The sequence below is a fragment of the Eublepharis macularius genome, chromosome 2 (genome assembly GCF_028583425.1).
Source record: "Eublepharis macularius isolate TG4126 chromosome 2, MPM_Emac_v1.0, whole genome shotgun sequence".
NCBI classification, from domain to species: Eukaryota; Metazoa; Chordata; class Lepidosauria; order Squamata; family Eublepharidae; genus Eublepharis; species Eublepharis macularius.
Window position 1 is genome coordinate 34,804,548 of NC_072791.1, and position 12,985 is coordinate 34,817,532.

Below are 12,985 nucleotides of genomic sequence, written 5' to 3' on the forward strand. Positions count from 1 at the left end.
TGTTGGTCAAGCAGTGCTTCAGTCTCTTTTTCGGTGAGAACACATGCCCGCCTCCTGGGTAAGTGGCTTGTGAGTCTCCCATGTGGGGCTGCACAGAAGACGGACAGTGAAAACAGAGTTGTGCTTACCGTAACTGCTGTTCATTGACGTCTTCTGTGCAGACACACAACCCTCCCTCCTACCCCGCTGTGTTCTTCCAGATGATGTGAAGGCATTCGGCGGCAAAGGAGAAACTGAGGGGAAAGGGGGCGACGTCGCCCAATGTCGCTCGGGCGGGAAACGGCCGCGCATGCGCATTGGGAAGGACGTGCGCCCCCTAGTGGACGTTTGCTAGAAAGAAAAATCCGGTCGGCAGGCCTGCGCAGGCGCAGTCCCATGTGGGGCTGCACAGAAGACGTCAATGAACAGCAGTTACGGTAAGCGCAACTCTGTTTATTTTATGTTAATATTAGTACTACACATATAAAATGATCACACCGAGTGCCAATACTCATTATCTAGTCCTGGGCAGTCCATTTGCTATTTCCTTTGGAACTGTAACACTTTTTCTTCAGAAATATCCAGCAATATTTTATAAATGTTAGAAATAAGACCCTTATATTGAATATGCTTCTCTTTAAGCAGTCTGTAATCTGTAAGGCCTCTCTCTAAAGATTGAACTATCAGAGGGTTCATTAAAATATTCTTCTTAATCTGTAACTACTGAAACTAATGAATCCTATTGTCCAATTTATGTTCAAGTTTAAATTTATCTAGAGGTGATTGGTTATCCACTAGGTCACAAATCTGTGATAATCCAGACTTGGCCCATTGTAGAAATATAGTACGGCCTTTTGCTGAGGGGAACCAATCTTGATTGAGGAATGTGGACATAACAGAGATCTTTGGGGCTAGCTTCCCCCTATATCTATCCCAAGTCTATCCCAATCAAGACTTGATTCTAGAAACTTACTGCTTTTAATAGCTGGGGGCTGTTGGTGCATTTCTGACCAAATAACCTCTTGAAGTGAGAGAGGGTTGGCATACTCCAGTTCTATGCCATGCCAGTCTACCTTTCCTCCTTGCGTCAGCTCTAAAGCTACGTTTCTTAAGGCCACCACGTCTGATACAACCCCAAATCTGGGACTTGTAAGCCACCCTCTATTAGATGGTCTTCGGAGAATATCAAATTTGATCCTTAACCTTTTGGTTAATCAGCTTTTTTGCCATTTTTTTCCTTTCCTCCTCCGGAGTTACTATTGGTATTCCTACGCAAGGAGGGAATCCCAAACCTTTGTCATCAAGTGTCAATGCACATGCACGGGTTACAAACTTAAATGGTTTTTATTCATCTTCTTCATGCCATGCAAAGAATCTCTACTCACAGTTCTACTAAATAAGAAAGGAGGGAGTGCTTCTTTCATGCATAAAGGTGCTTGGTGGAGCTTTGTAGACCCAGTGAATGTGGTGGAAAAAAAAGAGATGACTTGCTCCTCTCCCTGCCGAGGTGTGACTGAACAAAGGAGAAAATGGCCCTAACAAGTTTTGGCGGGCTCTGGATGCCCCAGGAACTGAAACCTGTGGGGTAAGGCACTACAACTCCTAAGATGCACTTCTCTTAAAACTACAGGCATATATTCTAGTTCTAGTACACACTGAGTAATATATTCTGCTTGCTGCTGGAAAAGTACAATTGGAATGGCCCTGAATAAGTATAGAAATTTAGGAAAAATAAAGTGTTTTATGTACCCATGTTAGGTTCAGTTTCCTCCAGGAGAGCATTTTATCATCTAATACCTTCCATAATGATTGATAATTGTGTTGAGCTAATTGTGCTAGCTCCAGAGGCATCAATATTCCCAAGTATTTCCGACTTTTTCTAATCCAATTAAAATTGAAGCTACCTCTGAGAAGAGGAACGGTTAAGGTATCTAAATGAATTGGGAAGATTTCTGACTGTCTGGTTAATACAAAGACCCAATATTAATCCAAAATCAGTGAGAATCTGTAGGACAGCTTAGGGTTAGAGATATATACTTGAAGTGCAGTCCTAAGCAGAGATATACCCTTCTGAGCCCTTTAACTTCAGTCAGCTCAGAAGGGTGGGTTATGAAAGAGTGGCATAAAGCTAGCCTTTAACTGAACTCATAGGATCAAACTCTTAAGAAGCCTATCTTTTCCCAGGAAGAGCAAGGCAATAAAATGTTCAGATGTGAATAGCCTCGTTTGTGATAGCCAATACCTTGAACTGAGCATGATAACTGATAGGTAGCCAATGGAGTGTCTACAGGATAGGAGTGATATTCATGCTCCTGCTTGCTCCTGATAACAGCCAAGCCACAGCATTTTGCACCAATTGGAGTCTCTTTGTTAACATAGACGGGAGACCTATGTACAGTGCATTACAATAGTCAAGTCTTGATGTTACCACAGTATGGATCCAGGTGGCCAGATCAGCCATGTCAAGGTAGGAAGCCATCTTCCAGGCTAGAGTGAGGTTGTAGAAAGCATTTTTTATGGCTGTCTTAACTTGCCTTAACTTGCTTTTCTAATAGTAGTGCTGGATCCAGTATAATTCCTAGGCTCTTAACCGAGTCAGCCATGGTTAGGCAAACTCTGTTGAAAGTGGGGTGTGTGGCCTCTTTCATGCATAGGGCCTGTCACCTTGCCTCTATCATGCTAATCTCTTTTGCACCTGCAGTAAAATATTTAATTAATATTTAGTAAAATGGGGTGTGTATTAAATAATGCCTTAAACTGGGGGAAAGTGGGGTTTTGTGATAATACACATTTGAAAATGGCTTAATAATGCTACTTCATTCTGAATGTAGATCTTTCCTTGTCCTGAGTAGAATATACAGTTCTTTCCAAACAATTAATTTTGTCCAGTTTGTCTAAATAGGCCATCTCTGTAACTTCTTGTGAAATTAGGTCATATTTTCTAGTTATATTCTAATTATAAACATTAATTTGTTTCTCTTGGTCTTTTTCTCTGCCTTGTCTGCTTGATCCAAAGTCTGTTTTTCACCTGACTTGAGGATTTAACTGCTAACAAATTCTGTTTCATTAGTCAGTCATTTTAGCCAGTTGCAATTAGTTTTCCATTCTGTATTTAGATTATTTGGTAGCACTCCAGGCAGGGAAAGAGAAAAATAAAAATAAATTTATCAGAGCCCCAATGATCTAGTTCCTTTTCCTTTCTTTTTTCAAAGCTTTTTCTTATTTGAACTTCTTTTTTGTACAGGAATTTCCTGCATAGATATTGAGGAAGACAGATGTTGGCTCATTTAACTAGAGTGGATTTACTCCCCCCTGTGTAAATCTAATGATAGAACTTATACTTTAAAAAAAAAGACAAATGGCTGATAAAAGAAATGTTAATACCTGATGATATTGGGAAATCTTATAATCTTGCTAACAAAATTTGAGGTCTGCTGAAAAAGTCAAAGTAATAACTTTAATGTATGTGAAAAAAATCACTAATATTTGAAATCCAGAACAATTGTTACAAGTTTTAGTATTAATTTTTTTCCTGTTTCTTTTTTCCCTCTTAAGTCTTGCTTTGCATCCTGAAAGAGTATTGGTGGCGACAGGTCAAGTTGGGAAAGAGCCGTATATCTGTGTCTGGGACTCATACACTGTGCAGACTATATCAGTAATGAAAGATGTTCACACACATGGTATAGCTTGCTTGGCATTTGACTTAGATGGCCAGGTATGTGTATATATTCTGTATTCTAGTTTCAAAAGTGTATAATGTATAGACCTGTTTATAGATCCTAATCTACTGCCTGCTTTTGGAAGATGAATTGACTTGCATGTTTAATTTTTCTGTTTGCATTTCTAGACATTTTAAAAATATAGTAAGAAAAATGCAAGCATGTTCACATAGCTATAACAGGTTATGCCTAATTTTAATATATGAAGAGCAAAATTATAGCATATGAATTGTATGCAAGTCATCTCTCAAACAATGTAGTAGAATTTTCTCCTGATTTTTCAGAGTGAATTTCATCTCCATACTGACTAATCTAGTTCATCCAATAGTATCTCTGAAGCAGGACACATTATTGCAATTACTCCCAAGTTAATAAACCTACCTATAAGAAAAGTCTTGACAAATTTCATTTGGCTCTAGGAGCCAGACCAATAATTTAGGAGCCAAAGTCATTTTTCAGTCTTCAGGGTGCTGTATTTTAATGACCAAATTTTCTAATTCTTGCTACCACAAAACTTAATCCTAACCTCTTCTCAGTTTCTTGTAATTTTATTATTGCTTCTCAGCAGAGTCATTTCATAGAAAAAGAGTTGGAGGGACTCATTAGCATAACTCATTAGCATATGCCAAGCCTCTTGCCATCACTGGAAGTGTGTGATTAGTATAACTGATTTTCATATGCACACCCCCTGACATCACCTATTCTGGCTGTTTTGGACCCAATCCTGGCCATTCAGGGCCGAAATTGGGCCCAAAATGGCAAAAAGGGGCTGAAAATGGCTGAAAAGGGGCCCAGAATGGTCAGGAACAGGCAGCTGATGAGCGGGAGAGTGATCCACCACCTGTCAGAGGCCCGATCCAGGCTGTTTTGGCCCCAATCCAGGCTGAAACAGGCCCAAAATGGCTGAGAGTCAGGTGGGCAGGGCCACCTGACATGTGACCTCTTTGGGGAACTGCCGTAACTGCGTTCCTGTGCGTTCCCCCTCAAAATGAGCCCTGCTTCTCAGTCTGTTGGTGAAGATCAAGGGTGGTAATTTTATTAACGCTATAATACAAGTGTTGTAGTACATAAATAAATATAGGACTATCTCTGGTTGTCATCACTACAACAAAAAGCTGACTTCTAATCCTAGCCTAAGTACACCTCAGTTTCTCATAATTTCATTATTCCTTTAAGAAGCCTCATTTAATTGAATACTGGAGGTACTATAGAAAGCAATTGTTAAGTAATGAATTTATTTACTACCATTGAATGAAGAAAAGTTAAGTTGGCATAAATAAGTAATGACAAAAACTTCATGCACATTTGTTTTTATGTCATACAACAACACAGGATGCAAAAAGATAAAATAAGCTTTGTGATGGATCCAGCCAGCTTTTGCACTCAGTCTTAGCCAATTCCTTTTGTTATTACAGCCCTATTCCACATGGCTTTTATCCATGCAGTTCCTCTGATCTCGAACATAGCCTTTTTGGTGGTCAAAGAGGACCCCTTTCTCCTTTTTTAAACAGTGAAGAAACTAACCATTTGTGCTTCCACTGAGATTCGCTGAAAGATTTGCTGAAAAACAACAATATAGTTGTTATGTGAAAAAGCCTGAGGGATCCTCAGATTCATACATTCTGTTCTCTTCTTTCCCCCGTTGTTGTGCAAGTTGCTAAATAAATGCTTCTGCAGAAAACCATTGTAACATTGTACTTGAACCACAAACTTTGGCTCTCTTCCCTTCAAACTAACATGAACCAGGATTTAAACTGAGTTTGGAATCTTGGTTTGTAGACAACAGATGAAACCATAAAGATAAACCATGGTTTATATGAATATGAATTTGTAGCCCTGCTTAGCATGAGTTAATTCATAGCAGAGAAATAGTAGGAAGGTTCAGTACCCCTTGTTCCTTCGTTTCTCTACTCTAAATTTCCTCTTCCAAAATCCTAAGTGATTTTGTGTTTTTTAAAAAAATGTTAGGTCACATGTGTTAGTATCTAATGTGTGGTTACCCCCATAGCACATTTCTTGGTAGGATCATGTAGACAAGTTTCCACTATTAAAGGCATTTTGGAGCTTGCTCAATGCTTTTGTAGAGATCATAGTACATTGTCATTTAGTTTCTAGCTTTTGTTTTGAAAAGATGCTATTTACATCTTCTGTAAGTGAACCTAGAATATTATTGTGATGAGTTGTGCAAAGCTCAGAATGTATCTGCACCTGTTATTTCTGTTACTGTTAATGTGGTAGCGAATGGGAGGAGGAGCCACGAAGTATCTCACATTGTGAAAACCTAAATTAGTGTATTCTGGTGAAATAGCCAACACCACAGCAAACACCACCTCTGTACATGTAATGCTGCTATTTAACTGCTGTACAGATAGCAATGCAAAGGGAAAGCAAAGACCAAGAAACCAAATTAGAGAACACAATCAAAAACTATGTTGGCAAAGGAAGAAGCCTGAATGGGAATACATTCTTCTCTGGAAGTTTCTGAGTGTGTCAATACGTATTGAAAGTTGTGCACATTCTTTATCAGTTTGTTTATTATTTATTTTTTTAATAAGATTTGTATGCTGCCTTTCTGCCCAATCAGGGTCACCAAGGTGGCTAATAGGTTTTAAAAAATTATAGAAAGATATAAAAAAAATAAAACCCAAACTAAAATACACATTAAAAGCAGTAATTAAAACATAGGGCAGGAAGGATGGCTCATTGAGGGAACAGCAGACAAAACAAAGAAGTATTCACCTGTTTTTAAAAGACAGTGGCAGAAAGGGACAGACAAATGTTCTGGGGAGAGAGTTCCAAAGTTTAGATGCCACAGCTGAAAAGGCCCTCTCTTGCATTGTTACCTGCCTAATCTCAGAAGTTGGGGGCATCCAAAGCAGGGCCGCGAAAGATGATTTTAGGAGTTGGGTAGATTTGTATGGGACTAGAAGGTCCTTCAGGTATGCTGATGTCGAGTGAAATAAGACTTTAAAGGACAACACCGGCACCTTGAATTGAATCTGAAAACAAACTGGGAGCCAGTATAAATGGGCCAAGTCTGGAATGGTATAGTCCCTATGACCCACTCCAGTTAACATCCTGGCTACAGCATTTTTTACCAACTGAAGTTTCTGATTACTTCTCAAGGGCAACCCCATGTAGACTGCATTGCAATAATCTGCCTAACTAGGGCATGCACCACAGTGGTCAGATCTTTTCAGCCCAGGAAAGGCCACAACTGGCTAATCAGACTAAGCTGGTACAAGACATTCCTGGGCACAACTGCTACCTGCTTATCCAGCAATAGGCCTGGGTTGAAGAGCACCCCCAAACTATGGACCTGTTCCTTCAAAGGAGTTCAACCTCATCCAGAAGGATGACACTTAAATCTTGGGTCAGACCTGCTGCTCACAGATATTACTTCCATCTTGTCAGAACTAAGCTTCAGTTTATTAGCCTGCATCAGCCTCAGAACTGCCCCCAGGCACTGGTTCAGGGTTTCTGCAGCCTCCCTGGGATCTGGTAGAAGCTACATCATCTGTCTGTTGGTGACAGCGCTACCCAAATCTCTGGATGACCTCACCCAGTGGTTTCACATAGATGTAGAAAAGCATGGGGGCAAAGATGGATCCTTGTGGGATCCCAGACTCCCAGAATCACCTTCTGAAACCTACTGTCTGGGTAGGACTGGAACTATTGAAAAATGGTGCCTCCCTGTCCCAGTCTTGAAGAGAGGTCCAGAAGGGTACCATGATCAATATTGCTGTATTCAAGCTCAATTTGATTGATCTTTCAAAGCCTGGTTTGAGTCCCATAGCACCTTAAAGACCAACAAGATTTTCAGGTATAAACTTTTGAGAGTTGAATCTTGCTTCTTCAGACACAAGTAGGAATGAAGGTCCCTGACCCTTTATGTCCCAGTCAGAAGGTGAGAGAGGTCAGGATGCAAAGGTACAATGCTGATTTCCAGGTTATTGAAGTGAATTATTATAATCTTTATTTTATAAACGTTTGTATGTAAGAACTTCGGTATAGATTTTCAAAAACAAACTTCACGTTAAATACTTAACTTTAATTGAACACCAGTGTGTGAGAGAAATACTTGTGTATCATTATCTGAGATCCTCTATGCCAGTCCAGATATTTGGTATTGAGATTACCTAAACAGCAGAATGGGCAGTACAAAATGTTTTAAGTGATGCATGATGTCATTTACTGTACATGAAGGGCTTGCTTGCACAGTAAGCTCAGTTGTTGCTGTCTGTAAAAGAATGGAGGAAAATGAAAGTGTAGTTCCTAGAAAATATAAATGAAATAAAAAATTATAAGTGAAATTAAATCACTGCTGACAATTTCCATGATAGGTACTTGGCATTTCTTCATATATTTCTCAAGTACAGAAGAGTGAACATAAGGTTTTGATAGAATTTGGAAAGAACATATTGCAGAATACTGAAGTATATTAATCCACATTTAAAGACATGGACTACTTCTTTGAACGGTTGCTAGTTTCTGGACTGACCTAGAAGATCAATAAGGAAATGGGAGTTTCTCCCCTTTTTCTTTGAGATTCTCTATGCCAGCCTTCATTAAAACTATTATCAGTCTGTTTTTTACAGTGTTTTAAGTTTAAATAAATTATGTTTAAAAGAAGTATAGCAAATTAAATAATCAGATGAAATGTTTCTTGAAGAAATGTGGGCTGTCTTCAGAGTTGCTATGGGAGCTGACAGAATTGGCAAGCCCTTTGTATACAGGCAATGACATTACCAAAAAGGATTTGTGTACTGTTTCCATCTGCTTGGCAGGGAGGATCTATATCCAAACATTTGAACTGGCACAGAAGCTCACGAAGAAGGGAAATTCTGAGGTAAGAAAATATTTCCATATTTTGAAAATGTATGCTTTGTTCAGCTGACTACCATGAGAAATGATGTTATATTTAACCATGTTTAAATACAGAATTTAGATGAAAAGTTAGGACACTTGAAATGCCAAAAAGCAAGGGAATACAAAACTGAACCTTTCCTGCCCTCAGTAGCCAGCACTATAGCATTTACTTTTGCGCACGCAGTAAAAGGTATTGACCCCACCCCCACCCCCCACCAAATGTTAACATGCTTACTTTGTTTGGACCCAAATTTTTGGTCCAATAACTGTGGGACCTTCTGCCAGTGTAAGGAGCCTTGGTCTGGTGGAAATAACATGTCCCTCCAGTAGAAGGTTTCTTGTGCCAGAGAATGGCTGTGTTATTAGCAGCACATACACTTTGGCTCTAACCTAATTATTTATTTATTATTTTTATTTTATTTTATCATATTTATATTCTGCCCTCCCCGCAAGCAGGCTCAGGGTTTATTTCTGCATCTAATCAATTTTTGCCATTTAATTTTTGCTTAGTATTGATATATCAGGCACTAATGATGTAAGTACTTATAGAATGAAAAATTTCTGGGTGGTGCATGCAACTAAACAAGAAACATTCCATAACTGAACATGTTATTTGAGACACACTCTTTCTCTGCTTGTGTCCACCCTCCTTACATGATGCCCTACTTATAATTAACTTCCTTCCCATTGAGAGGTTAAAATATTTTATTATGAACAGGCAAAGGCTTCTATTTATTGTAGTCATGGATACTCATGAGACTATCCAAGGAGCCGCCAGATATTTCAGTTGTTGCTTGTAGTATTTCCATCACTGAAATCAGTTTTCTCTTCTGTGGATTACTAATATTTGGATTAGATTGAAATACTTGAAAATCAAATATAGTTTATTTCTATTCAGTTTTTCCTGCATACAGGAAGATACTTATTTCTTTTATGACAACCTCCCTTGGAAATACTTATTTTATATGGCCTGCAAAATGTTAATAGCAAATGTGCTGTCACATAGACAGAAAATCATAGGCTATTGTGTAACACGTACACTTCAGAAGCTATCATTAAAATATTGTTGCGTTTGTGTAGTTCTACTGCTTCACGTGTTTCAACTGCTTTTTAGCTTCATAAAGATTCAAGTATATCTATAGAAATACTGAAAATCATTAGTTTGTTTACAGAAGAGGTGAAAGGCATTTGATTTTTATGGAAAGCAGATTTCATAACAACTAGTGAAGCGTTCCATTGAATAGATTGTAACAAACTGTACAAGGTATTCAGGCGTTTTTTTAAAAAGTCTGTTAATAGAACATTTTCTCTCTTTTTAATGAAAGCTGTTGTTCCATGCTTTAAGATAAAGATGCTTTAAGATAAAGCATTTTTTGTCAAATAGTAAAAAGTCCAGTAGTACCTTTAAGACTAACCAACTTTATTGAGGCATAAGCTTTTGAGAACTACAGGGCTGAAGCCACATTACCTCCGCGCGTCCCGGTGTTGCACTAAATGTTCGCTAAACACCCGGAAGTATAACGTCTTTCTAGCGCGATTCAGAAATCGAGCTTGAAAGACGCTATACTTCTGGGTGTTTAGCGAACATTTAGTGCAACACCTGGATGCGCAGAGGTAATGTGGATTCAGCCCAGGTCTCTTTGTCAGATGCACCAATTTTTTTTTGTCAAATAAAGCTTTTTGCCAAAATTCAGAGTTCCTAGGCATACACAAATGTTTCCATATTCCAGAGCAGTAGTTGCATAACACTGACTTGCCAAGGCTTGCTCATGATTTTTCAAACCATGTATTGCAGATAATTGGCATTACATTTGCATGGAGTCACAATACTAGTAATTTCATTTTTTCATCTCTACCACAATTCCTTCAGAGAATATCTGAAGCTCTCCACCAGAAAGTATGGAGGGTGCTTCCAGAAGGGGGCAGATGCTTTATTAGACAAACAATATTTCCTCACAGGCCTATGACTTTAAGATGATGGCAGTATATGGCATTTTTTAAAATGCCTTATAGTTGAAGTGTTGTCTATTTTGTTTTCCAAAAATGTCTTTGTTTTCCAAAAATGCCAATGTCTTTTATTCTCTTTTTTAACATTTTGGATACTTTCAGCGTTTGGTTTCAGTAGGTTTGGATTCAAAAAATACAATTTGTGTGTGGGATTGGAGAAAAGGAAAAATGTTATCTATGGCTCCTGGTCATACTGATAGGGTAGGTATGATTTTTAAAAAATACTAGTATGGTTGGAGCTTTTACTAGTTAAAACTTCTTTATGTATTTTGTGAAATTGTTTTCAGGCTGCTTCTTAATATTTTAGAAATGTACTTTATTTACTATATTAAACATAGTTTTAAAAGGTAAAAGATAATTTTACTAAAAACATAGTGAGTATTTTGAATGAAATAAAAGTACAACACTTGACATTTCACAGGTCATTACACTGTTAAATTGTGAAGACTTTGCTTCTTTATTGAGTTTGTTGTTGTTATATATGGCTGTTCATCTCTCATCTTGAATATTTAAGAGTGTAAGGTAAGGATTGCCTTGCTGAATCAGACCATATAATGCTTTTGGATATTCATAAGGACATCATGAAGGTTTCCTATCCTGAGCTCAGTACTGAGAGGTATATTTGTTCTAGACAGGGGGATTCCATTTAGTTATCATGGCTAATAGATTTTTAATTTATCAAATTGTTTTTGAAAGCTATCAACATTTGACTGTATAATAAATGTAAAAATTTTAAGAGAGACCAATTGATTTTAGCGGCACATATTGGTACGTATTGACTTGTCATACCATTGTTTCCTCCTTAATCTTCATTTGAGCATATATGATTTGTGAATTTTAGATTTTGGTACTTATTTGGGGGGTATCAGGTGCCTTATTTCATTCATTTCATCTTAACTATAGTAGTACATATGGAGGGAATCTGATTGTCCCATTTCCTCTCTTCCTCTTGCCTTTTTGCCTTTCTCTGGTAGTGTGTCCCCTCCCCCCTCTTTCTCTACTACCTACCAATGTACCTATCCTTCTCTTTTCCTCCCATGGCAGCCTTTGCCCCCCTCCAGTCACCTATCCATCCAACTTTCCTGTCCTCCCATCTTCAGCTTTCTCGTTCCCTGTTTTGCTCCTTCTCTCTTCAGCTTTACCTTCTCCTTCCTGTTGTTTACCTTTTTCTGTCTCTTTCTCCTGCTTCCTCATGCTGATTACCAAGTCAGGCTTGGAAGTCTTGGCAATGTTGGTTCAGGGTAGCTGCTGAGATCTCACAGTGTTGCCTTGCAAGATTTCAGTGGCATTCTGTTTCTTAAATAAGTAGACATTGTTTCTGTAATTTTAGGGTTTTGTAACCATCCAGTGTTTTTTTTTCCTTTTGTTTTCATATTTTTCTGCCAATCTGGGGCTTCTCCTAGGTTTGCAGAACAATATCCCCTTTCTATGCATCTTCCCATTGTGCATCTTTTTTCTCAATGTTCTGAGGCTATAGTTCTGAATTAGAGATAATGACAATTGTAATTTGTGCTGCTTCAATTAAAACAGACTTCTATACCTGGCAGCCAGGTTCAGTCATTGGACTGGGCCAGAACAACCATGCCAGTAGAGTTAAGTTCCACCGCACGATTATTAAACTTCTGAACTCGGGTGGGGCTGTGAACAAGCCATCACTGGTATGAGAGTCAGCAGCCTACTTCTGTAAACTGTGACCTGTGCTCCTAAGCTCATATGTGTGAAAATAATTTTCACTGAAATTACTAGGACCAACTTCTGTACATGTAGACTTAGAACAGAGGTTCCTAAACTTTTTGAAGACGGGTTCTCATGTAAAATTAACCTACCTTCAGGACTCACTTTCAAAATTACTTCACACTACTTCCCCCCCCACACACAACTCACATCAGTTAATACTGAAAATGTATATATTTTATTTTTCATGTTACAACTTATAATTATATAACATTATTGAGCAGCAGGCTATTTCATGGCCATTCCACACATTGGGTTGTTTCGAAATATTTTTTTAAATCAACAGAGTAGAATATTGCTGTTGCCCCCCTCCCACTGCAGCCCACTTAGCTCCATAAATGAAGAATGACATGGGGGAGGTCTGAAGTTGGCAAGGGGAATTGGAAATTGCCGGTTTAATCTGTTTAATCCATTATGCAAAAGCAAACCTAAATTTGTCTGCTCTTCCATTTCTCCTGGCTCCACCTCTTCCTGCCTGATCTCATAAACTACCCGCAAAAAAGTTGATCAAATTTGCGGCTTCGATCCACAGTTTAGGAACTACTGACTCAGGAAGAGTGCCACATGTCAGTGTTTTGTTCTTCCATGAGAGTAAATTAGTATATCGAGTATTCTGGATATTGAAGTTAATAAAATATGATGTAATAGGAAGCAAGGAGGCCATCGAGTAACTTAAA

General features: G+C 38.4%; 1 protein-coding gene across 3 annotated transcripts in view; it reads left to right on the plus strand.

Annotated features, from left to right (window-relative positions):
* The window catches only part of EML5 (EMAP like 5), a 188,815-nt gene that overhangs the window by 36,157 nt on the left and 139,673 nt on the right, over positions 1-12,985 (plus strand). For all 3 annotated transcript variants that reach the window (XM_054971582.1, XM_054971581.1, XM_054971580.1), the window contains exons 2-3: positions 3,535-3,694; positions 10,677-10,775. In XM_054971582.1, coding sequence (XP_054827557.1) covers positions 3,535-3,694; positions 10,677-10,775 — 259 coding nt within the window. The remainder of the gene's footprint in view (positions 1-3,534; positions 3,695-10,676; positions 10,776-12,985) is intronic.